General features: G+C 42.3%; 1 protein-coding gene across 4 annotated transcripts in view; it reads right to left on the bottom strand.

Annotated features, from left to right (window-relative positions):
- BARD1 (BRCA1 associated RING domain 1) overlaps nt 1–23,731 on the bottom strand; it is a 69,322-nt gene that overhangs the window by 24,120 nt on the left and 21,471 nt on the right. For all 4 annotated transcript variants that reach the window (XM_036254859.1, XM_036254861.1, XM_036254860.1 and 1 more), the window contains 3 exons: nt 19,660–20,648; nt 10,718–10,798; nt 8,679–8,851 (listed from right to left, as the gene is read on the bottom strand). In XM_036254859.1, coding sequence (XP_036110752.1) covers nt 8,679–8,851; nt 10,718–10,798; nt 19,660–20,648 — 1,243 coding nt within the window. The remainder of the gene's footprint in view (nt 1–8,678; nt 8,852–10,717; nt 10,799–19,659; nt 20,649–23,731) is intronic.

Here is a 23,731-nt window from a genome sequence, read left to right on the forward strand (position 1 = left end):
AGGGCATGACCTTTTATGGTTTTTAAGATTATGGTATGTCCATATAATGGCCACTAAAATCCACGTGAAAATGCAAGGTGTTAAATAGGATATAAAATAATAAACACGATATAATACCAGAATTTACTACTAGATGGCACGTGTAAAAACCTTGGAAGGAAAGAGTGAAGCATCAGAGAAGAGGGAGGAGGAAGCAGCCACCGCTGATGCTGCAGGGAGGGCTCCCGCCGGGAGACACGTGGATGAGAGACAGAGACGCCTCCGGGGCTCAGGGACAAGGTCATTAACAACCTTAGATGGCACAGTAGGAAAAGAAAGCTAGTACATTAAGAACAATAAAAAGGCCTGGCCCAAGTGGCTCAGTGGACTGAGCATCGTCCCTGCTCGATTCCCAGTCAGGGCACATGCCTGGGTCGTGGAATCGATCCCCAGTGGAGGGCGTGCAGAAGGCAGCTATCGATGTTTCGCTCTCACGTTGATGTTTCTCTCTCTTTCTCCCCTCCTCTAAGAAAATCAATAAAAACCCATTTAAAGAAAACAAAACAAATGAACCAGAGCAAATGTTTCTCTAATGACTACTATTCATGACTAGTGGGTTCAGTCTTATCGGGACAGCGTGGGGTAAACACTGATACATTTGTATCCTCAGATGCCTTTACACCCAGGGCCAGTACTCTCTGGGAATAGCCTGTTTCCAGACAAGGATGCAGTGATCCACTGCACATCAGCTCTCTGATTTACAAGTGGCACGAGTCCTGTCCTGAAATTTGGGTCTTTGCACATTCCCATAGAGGTGGCGCAGACAACCTCAGCTTATCTGAGGCAGCTGATCTCATCACGATGCATCTACCGCTCGATGGCATTCCCTGAATTATGATGCCCATGCCAACTACACAATCTCTTCACAGACATACTCTAAGTGTGACGATCGAAAAATAGAAATCGGAGTTAAAAAACCAACATTTTAGGTCTTAACCCATCAAGTGTAAAAAATGAATTAAAAAAAAGGTCACGCTGTATGCCATCACACACACAAAAAATCACTGCACACATAAGGACCTTTTAACAAAGAGAAATGTAAAATTTACATTTCAAATAAATAAAAGGTAAGCATCCAACCACGTGTACTACCAAGGAAAGCCTCATAATCTTCAGTGACCTCCACGTGACCACACAGATAACATACTTTATCTACACTAAAGCATAAAAATTGCATTTTTCCGGTTATTGAAACATTACATACCTTTCTGATTCTGAATTTTGTTCTGTTCCTTCACAACTTGGTACTTTGGCAAATTTTACCACTTTTCCTCCTCTAATGTATTCCTGCTCTATTCCTTTAGGTGTAATTTTCCATCATAATTTTGAAAATATATTTCTCATAAAACTTTTAGTGATTAAAGATTTTAACTTACTTTAACATCTTGGCAGGAGACCTAAGTGTTCTTAAGTTACTGCTTTTTGCTATCCAAGGCTACTAAGAAATATTGGAGGATCATTGCGACTGATGTAAGTTAATAGATTCTATGTAAAAATGGCTGCATATAGTAACGTACATATCAGAACATACATATACCAGGACTGGCAGTAATCATTTAGTTTTTATTTATTTAATACACATAGAATGAGTGCCTGTATATATACATAAAGGGGGTTACAAACATCATCTGGTAATCAACTGGGCAGACAGCCATTCAGCTAGTACTTCTAAGAACTCTTTTAGTCACTAAAGAACCGAGGAGAGAGAGGCAGCTTCTGTCCTCGCAGCGGGACAAAGCAGGGGGGAAGCAAACAGGAAGAACTTCAGACCCCGGTGAAACTTCCGGCTGTGGAAGAAGAAAACGAAGCGAGCAGAGAAGCAGAATACAAGCATCCCAGGGCAGGAGAGCGAGCTGCTGTGCAAATCAGAACAGCAGAAAGAGAGAAGGTCAACAAAGACAGAAAAGTAAGAGGGAGAGCGTGACAGAGACAGAGACACAGAGAGGAAGAACACGCAGGGAAAAGGGGTGTCCTGGAAATGCACGCTGTGGCCAGAGAAGTGAGAACGAAAGGGTGGTGCTAGCGCTGGACGTTATCCTTAGGACAGGAAACCCTGAGCAGCCAGCTCTCCAATGGCTGCAGCAGGACGGGTCGCACAGACAGAACGTTTACAGTTGAGAGCTGGGGTCACCGTATCACATGGCCTGAATTTAGATCTCAGCTCTGAAACTCAGTAATCGTGATTTTGGAAGAGTTAGTTAACCTATTGTGCCTGTTTCCTCGTCTGTAAAATGGGATACAACCTACTACTTTATAGGACTACTCTGTGAAGTCCAAATTAATTGATACACCAAAAGCACATACAACCGTGCTCAGCAGACAGTGAACGCTCAATGACTGTTAGCTAGGAACACTGTTAGAGTTCCACTTTTGGAAAACAGATACAGAATGAAGACAGAGAACATAAGTGATATCTATAGTGCTGCCCCTGCTCTTCATTATCCCCAACTTTATAATCATCTTCATGTGTGCCTGTAATGATAATTTGGAGGTTTACCAAGGAAAGGCTGTTTTCTTAACAACATTAAAACAGGAAGAGAGAATCATTTCCCTGAATGGTACAAATCTAAAGACAAGCAGTATGTACTAGGTGACCCTAAAAATACTCTTCTTACTAGGATTCTTTTTGACCACTAAAACTGATGAAAAAGAAGTACTTATCAGCTCAGCTGGTGTGGCTCAGTGGTTGAGCATCAACCCATGCACCAAGAGGTCACCGGTTCGATTCCCAGTCAGGACACATGCCCAGGTCGTGGGCCAGATCCCCAGTGGGGGGCATGCAGGAGGCAGCCAAGCTATGTTCTCTGCCATCAATGTTTCTCTCTCTCTCTCCTTCTACCTCTAAAATTAATAAAGAAAAAAATGTTTTATAAAGAAGTACTTCTCGAATGCAGTGTTTAATGGTTCAGCCCAAAGGCGGAGTTCAGCACACAGTGTAACCCTGTAATGTCCTTCTCCCCTCAAGAATGATGACAGGTGCTTGCCTACAACTACGCCCGTGATGGGCTGCACAACTATGAAGATGAGGAGGGGGAGATGGCAAATTTAAACCTGCACTGGGCACATACAGGCCACTCAACCCTAAACACACGTAAGCAAAAGGCATTTTACTGATGCCTCACCTCTCACGGCTGACAGGAGACAGTCCAGGAATGAAATCGTCATGACAACCATGAAAATGCAAGCATATAGGTTTTAATTTTTCAAGCACTTGGCCTGATGTGAAGCAGGAAAAAGCACGGAAATTCAAAAGCGCAACTTTTTTTTTTAAGCTATAAAACAAATTACGTCTGTCGCAGGAAATAAAACTTTTTTTTTTTATCCTCACCCGAGGACATTTTTTGATATTTTGTTCAGATGGAGTGGGAGGGAGAGAGAGAGAGAGAGAGAAACATCAATGTGAAAGGGACACATCGAGTGGTCGCCACCCACACGACCCACGGGGATAAACTGCAACCGAGGTACGTGCCCTTAGCAGGAACCGAACCCGGGTCTCTCCAGACCACAGGCCAACGCTTTAACCACTGAGCCAAACCGGCCAGGGCGGAAATAAATTTTTTTAAAAATCAGGTAGAGCAATCGAAAGGATCAATGGTCCATCTGGTATTTTCGAATTAAGAATTCTACATCTACATCCTTCCAAGGAAAACTCTGCTAAGGCAGACCAAGTACCAAATCTGAAACTACGCGTCTGAGAAAGAAAAAAGCACCTGCTGTTCTCTATACACTCAGAAGGGCTCGGATGACTGAGAGCCCTTATCTCGGGTTCCCACTGGGGACAGGGCTGTAAAGAAGGCGGTGGGGAGGAAGAGCCGCCGCAGAAGTTCTGAACAGTTATCCAAAGAAATAGTCTCAGGCAACAAAGGAGTATAGAAGATATGAACCTTTTTTTCATTATCTGAAGTTAAAATAGAACTCACTTTCCCTCTGAGTAATGGACTCGTATTTTAGCTCACTAGAGGTAGATTTCCCATGAAAATAGAAGTTCAGAGTTAAATGAGTTAAAACTGAATTCAAATGCAAGACGCACTTAAAAAATGCCAAAGTTGCCCTGCTAGTGTGGCTCAGCGGACTGAGTGTCGTCCCTGGACTGAGAGGTCCCAGTTCAATTCCTGGTCAGGGCACATGCCAGGGTTGTGGGCTCGATCCCCAGTAGGGGGTGTGCAGGAGGCAGACGATTGATGTAGCTCTCTCACATCAATGTTTGTATCTCTCTCTGCCTCTCTCTCCAAAAAAAATCAATTAAAACATATGTTAAAAACTAAATAAATTTTAAAAATTAAAAATAAAAAGTACCCAATTTTGTACAGCAAAAGTTCAAAGCACATAATACAGTATTCTAAGTAAAATGTGACCTGGAAAAAAAACAGTCATCTGTGGCCGAGTGACTCGGTTGGTTGGAGCATCGTCCTGTATACCAAAAGGTTGCAGGTTCGATTCCTGGTCAAGGCACATACATACCGAGGTTGTGGGTCGGATCCCCGGTCGGCACATATGGGAGAATGGGAAGACCGCCAATCAATGTTTCTCTCTCACACTGATCTCTCTGTCCTTCTCTCTCTCTAAACATCAATAAAAAAAAAACATCCTTCAAATGTGCTAGACTCTTTTGCCTTCTAGCCTTTGACAGGCTTCCCCACTGGGTTGTGGTGGCCGGTTTCTCATCTCAGGTACCTTGACTCCTTCCTCTGTGTGAGGGGTTTCCTCCCAGGTGGAGACCTTCAGTCGTAGCACCTTTGCTGCCTCTCCCCTTGTCATCAGGCTGCGCAGGCCCTGCACCAGGAGCACGCCTGCCTGCCTGCCGGGCCTGCCAAGGGCCTAACAGTCTGCCCCATGGACTGGGAGAGTGAATTAGCAGTGTGTGAATGCATGAAAAGATGGCATATTTTTCCCCTCTCTTTTGATAAAGGGTCAGATGAGAATAAAATAGGAATGTGTCTCTTTCTGCTCCATTTCTCTGTACATGTGAAGAGAACGTCTAACACCAAGTGTCCACAGGCAGCCCCTTCGCCAAGGTGGTAGAACTAGCCCTGGTGGATGTTAGAGTGAGGGGTGTGTTCCCTGGCAGAATCCTCGTCTCCTGCCCAGCTGGGCATCACAGTGTGCTCCGTTAGTGGGATCGCGGCCCCCAAAGGAATCCCGTGGCCCTGACGATCTAAGGCCTGTCTGTCTGTCTGACACCCTAAGGCCTGTCTGTCCACCGCTCTTCCAGAGATGGTCTTTCATGAGTTAAACACTGGCAGGTTAGAGCAGATGAAATGTATTCCTCTGCTTTCTCCTTTCCTAAAGAACATGGGAAGTGGGGGACATGGGGAGTATATGGGGTTCTTACTACTTCTCTCTTTTTATCTGACGCTTTTATTCCTTTCAAGCCATTAGTATCTCAGGATCTGGAATCTGATTTGGCAAGCACGTTTCTTTTTCTTCACTTATTATATCTCTTTTATTCTTGATGAAACTCTTTTCTCAATAACCGGGACTAGACTCGGCTCGTTTGTCTCATTATTTAATCTTATTGACTATAAACCTACAGTTACCATTAAAATCAATAGAAGACCACCTCGGAACAGCGGTACACAGACAGGCCTTAGAGCGTCGGGGCCACAGGATTCCTCTGGGAGCCGCGACCCCACCTATTCACACACTGCTGATTCACTCTCCCAGTCCATGGGGCAGACTGTTAGGCCCTTGGCAGCCCCGGGAGGCAGGCAGGCGTGCTCCTGGTGCAGGGCCTGCGCAGCCTGATGACAAGGGGAGAGGCAGCAAAGGTGCTACTGCTGAAGGTCTCCACCTGGGAGGAAACCCTCACCCAGAGGAAGGAGTCAAGGTACCTGAGATGAGACACCGGCCACCACAACTGAGTATTCCAGACAAGGGGAAGCCTGTCAAAGGCTAGAAGGCAGAAGAGTCTAGCACATTTGAAGGAATGAAAATTTTAAAAGGCCGAAAACACGTGCGGGCAGGAAAGGGAGACGGCAGGGAGTGTGCAAAGACGAGACCGAAGAGGTAGGTGGTGTCAGACCGTCCAGGGGCTTAGAAACCATGTTCTGAAGTTTAACTTTGATTTTAAAAACCTGGAGAGGTACCAGTGGAGCATTTTAAGCAAAACAGTAACTTGGCCAGACTTTGTATTTTTTTAAAGTTCTTGGACTGCAAAATGAGAAGTAATATGAAAAGAAAGAGACCAGGACATGGTGAAGCCAATCAGATGAACAACAACTACTATAAAACAAAACGGAAATCAAGAACCACAGACAATACCTAAGTGTGATGACTAACAGTCTGGAAAACAAGGGATGACAACATTTAGAAACAGCTACCACACTAATACACCCTAGATTAAATCAACCCCGCATCTGTCCTACACTTGTCTTACTATCCTTTCAATTTCATTCCCTACCTCTTACACCAAATGCACCCTCCTTCCCCACTATCCTAACTGTATCAACCAGCTAGCTGTCCCTCATGGTGGCCATTTGGCACACATGGCTATTAAATTAATTAAAATAAAATACATGTCAAAAGTTGGTTCTGCGCCAGGCCGGTGTGGCCCAGTGGCTGAGTGTCAACCCATGCACCAAGTGGTCACTGGTTCAATTCCCGGTCAGGGCACATGCCCAGGTTGTAGGCCCGATCCTCAGTGGGGGGCATGCAGGAGGAGGCCAACCGATGTTTTCTCTCATGGATGTTTCTCTCTCTCTCTTCCTTCCTCTCTCTCTAAAACCAATAAAGAAAAAAAAAGGTTAGTTCCGCAGTAGCAACAGCCACAGTTCAAGTGTTCAACAGCAACAGATGGCAGGTGCTGAGTACCCAGCACAGCTCAGAGCATGTCCCTCACTGCAAAACAGTCTACTGGACAGTGCTGGGCTCTAGACACACCTCAATCTGCCACTTCGCCAGGTAAACCTATTAGAAACAGCACATCTACCTGAGAAGCACCTGGGAAAACAGATTCACTCACTGTCTCATGCCCACACCTTGGGTATTAATAAGCTTCACAGTATAGTGAGACTCATGGTGCGTGAGCCACAGGACAGCTCTGTGTTGGGGCTCATTAATCCTCACTATGATCTGAAGAAATGGAAAAGTCACAGACATCACCCATGTTTTATAGGTGAGGACACAAGGCCCAGAAATTAACCTGCCTGAGGCTATAAAGTCAATAATGGAGTCACAAATAGAACCTGGATTCCCTTACGCCCGGCCAGTACCCCATTCATTAACGTAGTCATGGCTGATTTAAGGAGCCAAGGACAGAAACTATTCTATTTCACCTGACCCAAGCAACCATTCGCTTTGTCAAATGGCTTGTTACACCCACAGGAGGGTCATATCTGTTAGGTCCATATATGGACCTAATGTAACGTACGTGTGTGTGTGTGTGTGTGTGTGTGTGTGTAAGGCAAAAAATAAGAATGTAAAAAGGATATTCATCCCGAGTTTGCCCCAATTACTTTATCACATATGATGGGAAAGAAAGGATATTAAACACACTTAATGAAACTAACAGCTCCAAGGTATAATACTCCTGTATTAGTAATTTGCATTATATGATTACGTATAAAAATTACAACCTAGAAGCTCTGCATTTTGTAATTCTTATTTGCCTCTGTAACCAGAGTAAGTCTGACCTTTCCATGTTCCTTCCATCCTACAGAAGCAATGGGGACACAGAGAGACAATTCTTGCATTTCCATTTCAACTACCTCATTGACTGGAAAGAGTAAAATAATATATAGGGAGACATGACCCAAGTTATAGATTAAAGACATCAAATCCACACACAGCATTTCCTTGACAATCTTTACGACGAGTTCCCAATGCAGCCTCAGCACTCACTAATGCGTCTGCCCTGATGCTGCAAAACGATCCACCGGCGCTTCGTCCCGGTGACGCGAGCGCGCTGAGAACACACCGGACCGCCCTTGCCTAATATCGGAATTCTTACATGTTTTAACTGTTGTTAGACCAAATATGCAGAAAAGGCAGAAAAGGAATGGAATATTTAAAACAATTGAAAGCACTGGGAGGCATATAACAGTTATTTCTATGTGTCTAATTCTTTTTCTATTAATAAGTTTTTCTTTTTCATCCTCACCCGAGGACTTTTTTTTTGTTGTTGCAATTATCTTCAGATAGAGCGGGAGGAAGAGAGCAAGGAAGAGAGAGAACCATTGACGTGAGAGAGACACATCGAGTGGCTGCCACCCACATGACTTCAACTGGGGTCGGGGTCAAACTGCAACCGAGGTACATGCCCTTACCAGGAACTGAACCCGGGACTCTCTGGTCTGCAGGCTGAAGCTCTAACCGCTGAGTCAAACTGGCCATGACTCTATTAATAAGTATTAATCCATCCAAAGAACATAAAAACCAACTGAATTTGTACAGAAAGTCAAAGCTTCCAAAATAAATTGGACAACTATTTCTGAATAAAAGAGCTTATCTCCTTCGAATATGGATCATAAAGGAAAAGGGCATAAATGATGATTTTAAACACTGAATTTAATGGTCACATCTAACTTTAGTTGAGAAAGAGGAGAGAGCCAGCCATCAAGTAGATTAAAAAGTCTTTGCTTCGCCACAGACCCTGACTTAGGAGTACGAGTCAATAAAAAGCCCCCATGTTGAATACTCACACAGCGCTCCTGGAAGCTCCGTAGGACAGTAACAGCCTCACGACATCCACGTGCCCGTTCCTGGCCGCGTCGTGGAGTGGCGAGTCGTTCTGATACCCGGGGGTGTTCACCAGCGCCTTGTGCTGGAGTAACAGCTCCACGACCTCCAGGTGTCCGTGACTGCAGGCCTCGTGCTGATGTTAAACAGGGAAAAAGTGAGAAGAGTGACGAGGAAGAGCAATGGATAATGTCCTAATAAAACCACACGTTAGAAAAATAAGCGTGAACCTCAGTCAGCAAACCGTTCTTACTAAATACTCATAGGGACCGTAGCTGTGGACAGAATAAAAGCACTACAAATAAGATACATGGTGATTAAGATCTATGCAATTCAGGGGAAAAGAAGTTTTTCATTTGAGCCTTAGGTCAAGTACTCTTATTTTAGAAGAAAATGCAGCTTTAAACCAATTATAGTTTCTAAATTATTCTACAATAGAAAACTTAAAACAACAACAACAAAAATATAGAAAGCATTTAACCACCAAATCATGCATAAAATTTGAAATTCTCCAAGGCTAAACAGAATTCACTAAATTCATAAGCTACATGGTATACCCGAACATACATATAACCACCCCATAAAGTGAATATTCAAATGAGTGTAAGACAAGCCTCTCTTATTTGTTGAAGCTACAGATTACTGTACAGCTGGTGTCAATGACAACAGAAATAACATGGAGTAGATCGAGCTTACTGAATGAATGACTTCACTGGTAACAACGCAATGTTCAGATATCTCATGCTCAAATCTTTCCTTACGTCTTAATGAACTACTAACAATGCCACTCTGCTGTAATCTAATAAATCTATGATATATTTTGCTATTCAATTCACATTAGGTGGTACATACTAAACGCCTGTACGTTTATTTCTGGGAGAAAGGAATTCCAATTAGGCATTAGGCCCTCGAACTTACTCACCAACTTTTACTATAATTTGCCTTAGTGGCTTAAAAAAATAATGAACCTTTCTTTGAAAAAGTTACTCAGCCACAATGCAAACAACAAAGACTCTGATCCAGACGAAAGCCTCCCAGTTTAAATTTGGCAGAGAGAAGTCATTATGTACCACCTTAAACCATTTTTGCACCTAACCTAAGAATCTCCCAATTTTTGTGACTTTCCAGTTCCCAAGATAAAGGCGTCCACCTCATCTGTTGACAACTCTACGAATGTATTCCAATCACATGCTTATTGTCCTAATATAAGTAGCCCATATACCACTTGTTCCCATGTATTTGTGCTATTATTTTTCCAGATTATTCTTCACACTGCATTTTAGTAATAATAAGCAGAGGTTTTAAAAATGATTAATGAAGCAAAGTTGTACTGCCTCTGTATATCTGGAATTGGGTAGGGCATGTAAGTGAGGCTGAGATACATCCTCAGTAAGAGCAGCTGCCTCGCCCTGGCTGGTGCGGCCCTGGCTGGTTTGGCTATGTTGGTTGAGTGTCATCCAATGCACCAAAGGTGACCAGTCCGAGTCCCAGTCAGGCACATGCCTGGGTTGTGGGCTCGATCCCCAGTATGGGGCATTCAGGAGGCAGCCAATCAGTATTTCTCTCTAACATCGATGTCTCTCTCTCCCTCTCCTTTCTAAAATCAATAAAAACATATTAAAAAAAAAAGAATAGAAGCCTAGTGGTACCTTCCTAACCCACCCAGTTCCTCTGACCTTCCTTTGTTCCACAAAATGCTTCTAAATGCATGCACTACTGCAGAATGGAGCGATGTTGGCTGTAGCAGTTACCTTTCCAAACATGTGCTAAATTCCACACTATGGTATAACTGGTTTCCTACATCGGTCAAAAGGTAGCTCATTTCGTGCCTACCACAATTCAAGAGCTAGATGAAAAATAATCATTTTCTCTTACCTGGTAAAGGTATAACTTCAGATTTTAAAAATGTATACGGCACAGAATGATATATAGACAACTACATAACTATAAATTATAAAATATAAACAGAACAGGAATCAAGGACAAACAAACAGAAAACTACCAATGGTGTCCATCCAGCATGATCCTTAACATTTGGGTCGCTTCCATTTTCTAAGAGGTATGCAACAGAAGGTATGTCGCCCTAGTGTAAGAACAAAGAAAACAAAAAGATATTAAAAATCATCAAGGGAAAAACAAGATAATTGAGATTTTGTTGTTTTTTTTTTTCCCAAAGAGTCTTCTTCTTTAAGATAAAATAAAACAAATATTTTCCCTTGAGCCTAGCCTACTGCTCATGAGTTAATAAGTTTTGTGCGTATGAAATGTTCTTAGGTAACAAGTCCTGGAACACATGTGGCCCATCCTTGAATACAGGGTACAAAACCTCTGTTAGGAGCAACCCATGTTGAAATTCATTTCAAAATACCATATAAAGGACTCTAGCCACAGATCATCTAATCAGAATCAAGTTATTAATGTCATTTCATTTGTAAAAAGCTTCTTTTTGAACACACATAAAAATGGTTTCTGAATATTATTTAAAAGAAAATCAAAGCCAAAAAGACTGCTCAGTAAAACCAACGTTAAGACTGCCAAAAACTGTCTTACGGGCTGTCACTCTCGCCTTAATCCATTAATTTAGCTTACATTCACCTTATTTGCTCAAAGATATTTTTCTAGGTAGAAGGAAGGCTTATTTTCTCCAAAATAACTAACTTAGCTTTCTCTGAAAAATAAATTTAAAATACTACATCCGACAAGTTACTTATGACAATGTTGTGTTTTGTGAAGCACTTCCTTAAGGAGAAAGACATGTCTCCTCCCACACCCAGCCCCAGCCCTCTGAAAAGAGTTTTTGTCCTCTGCAGGCTGATATCATAGAAGTCATTAAGACCCCCGAATACAGTAACATCGACTTTCATTTCATTGTCTGGGTCACCTTTCCTATGCAGCACACCTTAAGATGGCAGCTTATTTGATTTTCTGAAAAACAAATCCACATGAACATATATAATTTATGTTCCTGAATTAACGAAATGACCTTAATATTCAAAGCACCTAAAAAATAAGCATGATATGTGTTTCAAATCAAATGCTCCAGTTCGAATAAAAAACATTTGCCTGTGGTTCCTGAGGGGTGCACATTCTATATCTCTGAACAAGTTAACATGCATTTAGCAACTTTTGCTCTATATTCAAGTTTGTTCCAAACGAGCTCAGGAAAATCTGTCAAGATACAAATATGAAGTTTTGAAAAACAATTTGGGGCAGATGAACTGCCAGAACCACACACACTCCCAACCCTCAGCGTGAAAGAAGACAAAAAACCTTTCACTCTAATTCTACCTGGTAATCACAAAACCACACTCCCCTAAAGCAGCCCACAAAATAACAAACACGAGTGTGGAATGAAGAGTCACGTGGAAACGTCACATAGGAACAGAGTGAAACTCAGAGTTCTGGAAGGCTACCAGGTCACCTCTTTGCGTTAGCAAAGACTTCCTGTTAGCAATGCCTCCTAGACTCCCCGGACTGTACAGCTGATCTGCAAGCTGCTTGCTTTTTCTTTATTCTATTTCCTTTCCATCACCTTTTATCCTCCTATACCCTCTTCCACCTCCACCCCACCCCCGATCCCCCACAATCACCACACTGCTGGCAGCTTGCTTTCAACACCCAACCTGCTTTCTCTCCCCAAGAACTTACGAGTTTGTCATATTTTCATCCTTCCCCTTTATGTAAATTTAATATCATGCACATAAATAAAATTATGATAATTAGATAGGATCCACAGTAACTGGGTAAGCTTGAACCGATATGAAGTTCCAGGAAATAAATTAACTTCTGCCTCTGATTCCTTTAAATTACTTTCTTCTGTAACATAATATTTTCTGGTAATAAGCACTCACTTTTAGGCTCCTCACAACTTAAAAAAAATATATTTTTTTTTTTTTATCCACAGCAAGGAAAAAAAAATCATCTGAGGACAGTATTTACCAAGGCTTAAAAGACATTCTAAGTGGATTGATACTTGGAAGTAATACCTTAAAGGCTGAAATAAGGAAGCATGTGTGCCGCACTAGATTTTCTTACTGCGGACCTTTCACTCGAAGGGAAGACTCTTCACACATCCGTGCACACTCTAACAATATAAATTAACTTTCCAAACACACACACACACAAACAAAACTTTTTCCTTACTACACAGGTTAGCACTCCCAAAATATTGTTAAAAAAACATTTTTATGAAAATAGTATAGAACATTGCAAGTGCAATAATCACAAGTTACCCCGAATGGTTAAGCTTTCCACATATATGAACTGACCAAGCACCTAAAACTTCTTTTAGCAACTAGATATCATTTTTTAAAAATTCAGTCATCTGCAATGGAGCTGTCAAATGTATTAGACATTTCCCTGGCTTCTGAGCCAGAGTTTACTGAACAAAACCATTTCGCAGGTGATCCTGACAATCTAGTCATCGAGACTTAACTCACTGGTACTGCAGAGGTGGTGGATGACGGACAGAGGGGAAATGGACAGACTCCAAGAGATGTTCTAGAAATGAAAGTCTTGAAAATATCACAGATGCCCGTTTGCTTTTGAGTCCTTTGCCACTTTCGCAGAAAGCCAGTAGGAAAGACATGTGATGATCTGACTTTATACACAGTATAACATGACTGCAGTCAAGTATTATGACTTACAAAGTCAATCCCTGAAGGAGGCTCCTCACCAGGGATTTTCTCTCTACCCAGGAGATCCTCATCATCTTTGTTATGTTAAGCACATCATGCCTTGTAAACTGCCTTCAAAATATTACCTATTGTGTCTGCATGACAAATACACCATATGACATGCCAACTTCAAGCCATTCTTGTATTTCATAACATGTTCACTGCTGTGGCATGAATTCTGAATAGTCATTATCATTTTAAGGATCTGTACTAGAGAACCTTGGGGAGATTTTTCCCATCACCTACAAATTCTCTAGCAAAGGTGACATAACAGAGTAACAAACCAAAATCTTCTCTATGTCTAGAGAAATGTCAAACACTAAGGTATTTTTTCCCCCATTAAATCAGAAGAATAAACAATATGAGTGTTCATCTTAGTTTCTACTTAGGCATAGTACTTTCTCATAAAATCTCTCATTTATAACATAATGTTCTCAGCAGCACTATAATCACAGGAGACACACACATTCAAACAAAAACATGGGGAATAAAGAGCCTAATGGATCTCAATGTTTGTTCTGGTTAAATGAGAATGTTCACAACATCCCAGTGTTATTCACATCGTATTAGTGAATATCCTGCTTGAAATTCTCTAGTGTAACAAAATAAAAGTACAATTAAGGAATAATCCTGTGCAGAGTTTTCATTCAAAAACTAGCTGCCTGGCCTGTATGCCCATGATCCTGAGGAAAAAGGAGTATGAGAATTCATAGTCCATAGAGTATCTTCTGATGATCTACATTCAGTCAACCAGAATATTTAGGCAGTCTGGATATTTTATAAGATCCTTCTGCTGCCAAGATAAATAAGGTAACAAGTCAACCCAGAAGTCCCATTTCTAAGAATTTATCCTAAAGATATACCTGCGCACATATGAAACAAAAACTGCTTATTGTTTATAGAAGGAAAAAAACCCAAAGGCATCCATCAGTAAGAACTAGTTAAATAAGGAAAGCTCATGAAAAGCCATGCTACTATAAAAATGTACAAAAAGTTGTGTACTAACATGGGGAGCATTTGCTTCCATTTCCATAAAGAAATTCACAAACGATACCCAAGAACGCGGTCAGCAGGAAGGTCCGCAGGAAGGGCTTGTCAGCACCGGTGGCTGGGGCAGAAGTGCAAGGGGGGCTTTCCACTAGCAATACTTTCCTTTTTCTTTTTGAAACATGAAGCTACTACTCATATTTTGAAATTAAATTTTAAATGAGGAATATGCACCGGATAACCATGAGTCATATAATATAAATAAATAAAAGCTAAATTAGAAAGCTAAATGAACATTAAGTGCAAACAAAACAATGTCACCATAGAGAAGCAGCTAACTCTGGAAATTGTGAGAAGACTTATTACGAAGGTAGGATGTGAGCTAGATTTTGAGGGCAGGTCCTAGGAGCAGACGGGACAAGAGGAGGGTCAGGGAAAAGAACCGTGAGCACAATGGTGGGGTTAATGATGTGTCCGAACCACCCGTAACGTTCACAGCGAAAGCAGAATGGGGTTCGGATCATGGCTGAGTAAAAAATTCACTCATTTATTCAACAAATATCAATGTTCTACACTCTGAAGATATACCAGTGAACAAAGAGAACTCCCGTTCTCATTCTAAAGACAGGGAGAAAAAACAAAGACATCTACAATAATAATGTCGGGAAATAACAATAGGAAGAAAGACATACAGGCTACCGGGATGGCCCAAACTGCTCATTTAGCGACGTTAGGAAAGTCTCTGAAGAGGTGGCATTTGAGCAGAAGCTGAAGGAGGGATGGCATAGGGCCGTGTGGGCGCGGGAAGCCTGGGGGTTTCCTTGTCCGCGGGCCAGGAGGTTACTGGTAGGGGAGCGAGAAATGACACGTCTGGCTTAGGTCGGGTTACTATGGCTGGCATAGAGGGAAGGATGCAGGAAAGCAGAGCAAGAAATTAGGACGCTACTTCATGGTGCGGTTAGTAATGACCCTCCAAACCGTCTATGTTCTAATCCCCAGAACTTGTATACTACCTTACGTGACAAAAGGGACTTTGTAATGCGATTAAGGGTGCGGATCGTAGGTGGGGAGGTGGCCCTGCGCTGCCAGGTGGTCCCAGGGGGCCTTCCTGTCTAGGGGGGAAAGATGACTGAGCACTCCACGCTCTGCTGCTGGCTCTGAAGGCAGAGGAAGAGGGACACACACTAAGGAACTGTCACAGTCTCGAACCTGAGAATGGCCCTTCGCTAACAGCCAGCAAGGAAACAGGATCTCAGTCTTTTTTTTTTTTTTTTAATCCTCACCCGAGGACATTTTTCCAATTTTTGTACAGATAGAGTGGGAGGGAGAGAGAGAGAGAAACATCGACGTGAAAGGGACACATCGAGTGGCTGCCACCCGCACGACCAACCAGGGCACGACCAACCAGGGCCGGGGACAAACTGCAACCAAGGTGCGTGCCCTTAGCGGGAACCGAACCCGGGTCTCTCCAGACCGCAGGCCGACGCTCTAACCGCTGAGCCAGACCGGCCAGGGCCAGGATCTCAGTCTTAACAAGCACATAGAACACGCGGTGGCTTGAAACAAACCAAATAATCAAGGAGATGGGTTCTCGCTTGGAGCCTTGGGAAAGAAACCTGCGGACGAACTGATGTCAGCCTGTGAGACCCACGCCAGACTTCCGACCTGAGGAAACACATGTGCCTTGTGTTCGGTCACTACATTTGCAGGACAGCAAAGGAAACTCACACAAGTGGTCAGGGCAAAAAAGACAAGCAGCACCCACGAGAGAGACTCCGGCCAACAGAGATGCCCAGAGGAAGGTCTGGAGCGAGATATTAAGGGCTTTTGTTAATAATGTTACCAAGCTCAGAGACCATTCTGTAAAGCCCCACTGCGGCAGGGGAAGCTAACCAGCCGAGAGAGCGCGCCAACTGCCGCAGGTCCTCTGTCCCCGGCCGCACACCAAACATGCGTCACAACCGCTCTTCCACCATCAGTGACAGTGCAAATATGAAACATGCAAGTCTACAGAGACACGGAAAAATAGCAATGACAACAACGACAAAAATCTACCTTTGGCAGCAAAGACCTGGTACTCCCCCTTATTTGCTCTGGTCTAAAAGGCCATCAAATCTATATTCATCATCCAGCTGCAGAAAGCTCCTCCCTCCTTCCCTGCACCTTGTCCATTTAACAGTAGTTTTAACTGTGAGCCCCTCTAATCCCTCCCTGAAGTAGGTGGGTACGAAACATAAACTAAGATGCCAGAATTGCAATATTAGGTTTTCTAGTACACATTTCATTTTCAGCTGCAAATAAAAACTAGTACAGTAAAAAATATAATAAATATATGATAATAAATATAATATATATTATACTTTATAATAAATAAATATAATATTTATTATATTTTTACTGTAATATCTATATAGATATAGACATATACAAATAAATCTGAGTTTTTTTCAAGTATTTGTTTTAGTAAAATCAAGCTGAGTGGGGGTGGACATTCAACTCTTAAATTTTTAAGAGACACTACTGATAAACAGTGATTTAAAAAAAAACAACAGAGCCCTGGCCAGTTTGGCTCAGCGGTTAGAGCGTCGGCCTGCGGTCCGGAGAGACCCGGGTTCGGTTCCCGCTAAGGGCACATACTTCGGTTGCAGTTTGTCCCCGGCCCTGGTTGGTCGTGCGGGTGGCAGCCACTCGATGTGTCCCTTCACGTCGATGTTTCTCTCTCTCTCTCCCTTCCTCTCTCTCTCCCTCCCACTCTATCTGTACAAAAAATGGAAAAATACCCTTGGGAGAGGATAAAAATAAATAAATAAAAAAAAACAAAAAAAAAAACAACAGAACCCTGGCCAGTTTGGCTCAGCAGTTAGTCGGCCCGCGGACCAATGAGTCAGAGGTTCCATTGCAGTCAAGGGCAGGTACAGGGCACGTACCTCTGTTGCGGTTCTTCCCTGGCCCTGGTTGGGATTGTGCGGAAGGCAACCAATTGATGTGTCTCTCTTGCATCAGTGTTTCTCTCTCTCTCCCTCTCCCTCCCTCCTTCCAACTCTATCTAAAGATAAATGGAAAAATATCCTCAGGTGGGGATTAAAATAAATAAATGAATAAATAAATCCAATAGAAATCAATTGTCTTTTCAGAAGTGCACTGTATCAGAACCTGCCAACAGAATTTTATAAGTTCAAGAGAATCAAAATGGATAACTCTAATGCTGGCAAGACTCAGTAACTGACAATCTGACAAAACTTGTACAAAACAATCTTCAGTGGAGAAAATTCACAAGGTAGCATCAGACCACCATTTTCTCTGTCTTAAGATTCTACTGTGGCTTCTTCCAAGGCCTAGGCCAAGGGCCAGCAAACTGTGGCCCGTGGGCCATACACCTGCTTTTAGATGTAAAGTTTTATTGGCTGACACATTGTCTATGCCTGAGTTGAATAGCTGTTAGATTGTTTGCTTTGCAAAGCTGAAAATATTTATTCCAATTGCCCTCTTAAGAAAGAGCTGGCCAAGCCATGGCCTAGATTCCAAGTCTTAGAAAAATTCTTTACCAATGTAAATGGATGCTGACCTGGTGGTCTGAAAATAATTCCCAGGAAGCAAAATGTAGAAACTAAAGCCGCCACATTCTAATGTATTATTCAGAAAAACGAGTAAAAAATAAGTGTTATGCTAGCTACTTATGTCTATGAAGCATTAATAATGTTAAGATTTGCCCTGGCCGGTTTGGCTCAACGGTTAGAGCGTCGGCCTGCGGTCCCGAGAGACCCGGGTTTCGTTCCCACTAAGGGCACGTACCTCAGTTGCAGTTTGTCCCCGGCCCTGGTTGGTCGTGCGGGTGGCAGCCACTTGATGTGTCCCTTTCACATCGATGTTTCTCTCTCTCTCTCTGCTCCTCTCTCTCCCCCCCACTCTACCTGAACAAAAAATGGAAAAATGTCCTCGAGTGAGAATAAAAAAAAACAAACAAAAAACAAAAACAAAAAAATAATGTTAAGATTTATAATAGCTTATTTGTATATATTATGCATATGTGTATATATTATATATAACAAAGTAGACCCCCAAAAATATAGTCTGATTTTTAAAACATGCTTTGCAAAACTCAAACTAAAATGTAACCAGAGCTAACTGAAAATGTAAGGCGTTCAAAGGATATGTAATGCCAACTATGTGGTCATATTGCAGGTTCTCCCCCACCCCCTTGCATCAGATGTAGAATATTCTACATTCATCATTTACTGGAAGATAAAGCAAGGAAAAAAACAAAACACTAAGAGTTGAGAGACTCATTTTTGTGCATTTCTCTTTCTCCACACAAAAACATGAGGATCCCTGGACTCAATGTCTCCTCTATGTTCTGCACAGATGTTTTATGTCACCAACCTCATGAAGAGGTTCTTTCCAGACCTCCCAAAGTTCTCTATCCATACACAAGACCCAAGGATTTCCCAAAGAATTTACTGGAGTATCATAAAACCTACCTTGATTCAGTACTGAGCTCTCCTGTCACATTTTGGTAACACTTACACGAAATCACAGCTCAGTCTATGAAGCTGTGGTGCTAACTCCTCTTTCCACGCAGGACCTGTGCCAATTTCAAAGAGAACCACCCCCTGTTCCCTGAACCAACCAGCTTCCAAAAAGCAACACTGCCACAACCCAGGTGCTGAGGCAATAAACAAAGACAATTAACTCCCAAGAACAGGCTACAGAGGCATGGCTGGCTGTAAGGCACACACAGCTCCTTATGGAGAGCCACAGGGGCCATTTCTCAGTCAAATTTCCTGGTCATCAGAGAAACAGACAGATCACATCTTCCAACCTTCCAGATTCTGGCTGTGCCCCCTAGGAGTGTCAAACATACAGAAGCTTGCCACCTCTCACACTGCCCCTGGCTCTTCTGCTAAGAAAGACAGGTTGCCAGCAGAAACTTGCCAATTATCTATATTCATAGAGCATGGGAAGAATGGGCAAACAAACTGGTGGAAACCGAACAAAACCATTATGGAATAGACAAAAACAAAAGCACTTGCCAAAGTAGAAGCTAAAATACTGACACACTGGTTCCCTCGGCAAGCTCACGTTCTCAGGCCCGGGCCCACTGCTCTGAGACCGGCACGTGGTCCCTAGGAGTCAACCCTACTTCTCTGGTTCAATCTTTAACAGCGTCGCATCTGTGGGAGTTAATTACCCTAGTCATCTTTTCTCATTTTTCACAACCTCCAAAGAAACTGTTTCCTGTTTGGTTTCATTCTGAAGTTGTGTTTCAAAGGAAGCTCTGTACCTTAATTGAAGCAACATGGAGCAGCGTCTCGCCCTTCCGATTTCTTTTCTCGGGGTTGCCGGGCAGCGGCATCGCCGAGGGGCTGGGCAGCAGCCGGCCGCAGGCGGAGCTGCGCCGTGCAGGCGGGGTACCGGGTGACGAGCTAAGGGACTCGTCCAGTATCGTCCTCTCCTTCCTCCTGAATGTGTCACCAGCTCGGCGTTTGCGTTTGCTTGCGGGCGGCAAAGGAGGGCCAGGCAGCGGGAGGTTTTCTGAGGCCTCTGCTTGCTCAGCATCGTCCCCAGGGGTGCTGGGAGCGTCCCCACGGGTGCTGGGAGCGTCCCCACGGGTGCTGGGAGCGCTGCTCCTCCGGCGCTTCGAGGCGGGGCGGGCCGGTCGCCCGCGCTCCCCACTGTCACCCAGGGGCGCGGGCTTCTCGGACGGAAGGTCATTTTCAGAGAGAGGCTTCTCGGGAGTCACTGCCTCCTCCCTGCTCTCAGTCTCTGGGGACTCGATGTGCTCAGCCAAGGGCAGAGAGACCTGGGCTGAGGTCCCCGAACACTCATCTTCTGCAGCAGAGCCGCTGGCCAGCAAGTCCACTTCGCCGTTCCTCCGAGGACGAGCAAGGCCACGTGGCTGGAGACAGAAGGAGACCAGCTTTTCCTTAAACTCTTCTTTGGGGTCAAGTTCCCCATCTTTTTTGTCTGCCTCTAAATTCCATTCTTGGTTGATTTTAGCTAAAGTTCTCTTTTTCCGCCTCTTTGCGGACCTGGTGGGAGCCGCGGCGGCCCTCGCGGAAACAGCGCCGGGCGGGCTGGAGGACGCGTACTCGTAGGCCGAGGCCCGCTGGGGGCCTTCCCCGGATCTCACCCGAGGCTGAGTCTGCACTGAAACCTTGCTTACCACGTATCTGACCTTCTTACTTCGAGGACTAAACCACATTTTTATTGAATTCTTCTTATTTTCTGCATCATTAAATAAATTTTTCCTGGCTGTATCTTCTTTTAAATCTGATAGAAAAAAGGAAAAGAAATCTTTTACATGAACTTAATCTCGCCCATCCTGCGCTCCCAAAGAATTGCGTTTACTGTTTTCCTAAAATTTATCACCTTTTATTTGTGTACCTCTTTCTGCCATTCTAGACTATGAATTCCGTAAGCACGGCTATTCATTCATTCAACAAATATGTACAGAATCCTACGTTAGTCCCGACAGTGTTCTAGGGACTGGACATACACCAGAGAACACAACAGGGGACTTCTATCCCACCACACCTGTAGGTGGAATAGGCCTGCCAAGTAAAAGGTAACACTTTAAATAGGTTAAAAAAATAAAGAAAGAAAGAAAAATTGTGAATTTTGAAAAACAATTAGTATTTATCTCAGTACAAGTTACGGAGACACGATCCCTGACTAGTAAAGGAATTTCATCGAATTCCAGTCCACTCCCAAGAAGCCACCCCTTCCCTCCTGGTGGGACATGCAGCACACTGGAAAGGCAGGAGCCGAGGAACCCCGCTGAAAGCACAGGTGTGGATCTGAGTAAGGGCAGACCCTCTGACGTCCTTCCAACGTCCTGGCTGAATGTCGCCCGGTCCACCAACTGTTATTAGGACATGATCTTGGAAATCAAAACAAACAGAGAGGTATCCATTCACATCGAGACGTAATGTCTAAATTCAACAAGGTCTTTCCTCTGCAGTGATAAGAAGATTTCAAAACTAAGTCACTTCTGATAAAATCTCAAATCTAGAGGAAAGGTCAAAATGAAGTGTTACCAGGATTACTTTTTAAGAAAGACTCAGGATTACAAAGACTAAAGGTTAATCCTCTGGTAGTCTGTAAAAACTTGTATTTGATGTTTTAAAATTTGAAACACAGATAATGACATTTTCAACTAAAAAGTCAAACCCTGAAGTCCTCAATGCTTATAAAACTTACAAAATGTGGAATTAGACATTTAACAAAAAATTCAGGCTTTTAAGTAGTAGCAACACATTCAATTGACTAAAAAATTCTAAATCTAAAAAGACAACAAGTTTCACTCAGGTGTACATATTTCCTAACTTATACAGCAATGAAGACAGCATATGGCCATGTAATTTAGAGGCACACAATAAATCCACTAGTCACCCAGTAATCCTGTATTTACTCAAGATTATTTTAATTGTGTATCTTGTCCTACCTAAGCAGAGACCACAACCACAAGCATATTGTAAACTGTGGATTTTACACAGCATATGGAAGTTAGGACTTTAAAAGCGAACCCCCAACACTGCCGGAGCATCAACCACACTAGCGATGGCTACACCTTGCATGGGTGAATGCTTCTAAGCATGATAAATTATCATATTCATTTCACAAAGAAAAACACCGGTCCTTCCTCTACATGGAGGATTTCATAATGATGACATTTAAAAGAATCTTGGTCTCTGAATGTAAACATTTCTGAGTACTCCATACTGTAGAGGAACAGAGAGGCATGTGTTGCCAAGGAGCTGCTCAGCCAAGTTTACTCTTAAAATTTAATAAACTATAGAAGAGGGAGCCAATTAGCAAATGTGATTTAGCTATCATTAATCTACATCAAAGGATTATAATGATGTACATTGTGTCTTTCAAATTATCCTCTATTATAGGTTTCACAACAGAAGTTGAGAAATCTCTTTAACAAACTAGCCCCTTATTAAAAATCAAAGGAAAGCACTTTGCTACCATCTGTGCAACATTAACGTCTTCAGTGAGAATGACTATTTTGTAAGTTAAGAGTATTCAGTTCTATCTAAAAAAATAAAATAAAAACACAGCTATTCAAATGCTCATCTTCATCTATTATAAAACAGTCAAAGCATATAGGAAACACTATGTAATTCACCAAAGAAAGACCAGCATCTCTCCTGAAATCAGAAAATAAACTGTGAACCTATGAAAGCATAACCACAGTCTTTTTTTTTTTTAGTATCACCAACCCCAACATATATTTCATAGAACCTGACCAGCACCTGCAAGGTCTGATTTAATATGATGGGGCAAGCTCCATTAGTAGAAAACAGATTCTGTTATAAAGAATAAGATAAAATTATCCATAAATGGTTATCAGAAAAATTTATGACAGTCTCTTTGCTTTAAAATACACTGAACCGAGAAAAATCTATTCAAGTATTTAGAAGCTCATTTTAGAAAGCATCACTGTAAATCAGGCTGCTTTATCTCCAGTATATACCATATATATGTCCATGACTTGACAAGTTCTTCCTAATTACCCACTTAATTACAGTAATTATAAATTTTATAGTAAGTGCAAATAACAAGGTTCATTTGGAAGATAAATTGTGAACTACAGGTTTTTTAAAAAATAGAGAAAATGTAGATGTCCAAACATTCCACTTAGTTCACCTTCAACCTTGACCATTTAACCACATGATTTTGGAGCTAGACCGCAGGAATCACTTAATCTAACACTCTTACTTTATGAGATCATTTCCAGTTTCCTTATTATAAAGGGGGATCAACCATTATTCTATCTGCTCACCTCACTCACCTTACACCACGTTAAGTGCTCAACTAGATAAACTAACATAAAGGTACTACATGAAATATACTGAACAGATAAACCATAAAGAAACATTCTCAAAAAAACTCCACTGCCCTTCAAGGCTAGTTTAAGGGACATCGGGAGGAAAAAATGATGACAATGCAATTTACAATAAGTAGAAAAAGCTTTGCACTATGGAAATTAGATCTGGATTAGAAATTTATATTTCAGAATTTACATTTCAGATAATTTATATTTGTCATCTTCTATAAAAGTAGCAAAGGAGAATGTTACCATTATGAAATGAATTGTTGAAACCAAAACCTAAGAATTTGTTTTAAAATTGTTTTGTTTTCATTCAGGTTAGTCTCTGGGACATGAATGAAGTCTTAGCACTGCCAGTTTTTCTCCAACTCAAGTCAACAAACATAATGAACACCTTTACTTCTAACAAAAGCAATGTGCTAAAAGATAAGACAAAAAGCCAGAAAGAAACGTACAATATGACCACCTGCTTAACCTAGGTCTTCGATTTCCTCGTCTAAAGAATAAAGGTATT

This window comes from Molossus molossus, unplaced genomic scaffold, assembly GCF_014108415.1.
Source record: "Molossus molossus isolate mMolMol1 unplaced genomic scaffold, mMolMol1.p scaffold_m16_p_11, whole genome shotgun sequence".
Taxonomy (NCBI): Eukaryota; Metazoa; Chordata; class Mammalia; order Chiroptera; family Molossidae; genus Molossus; species Molossus molossus.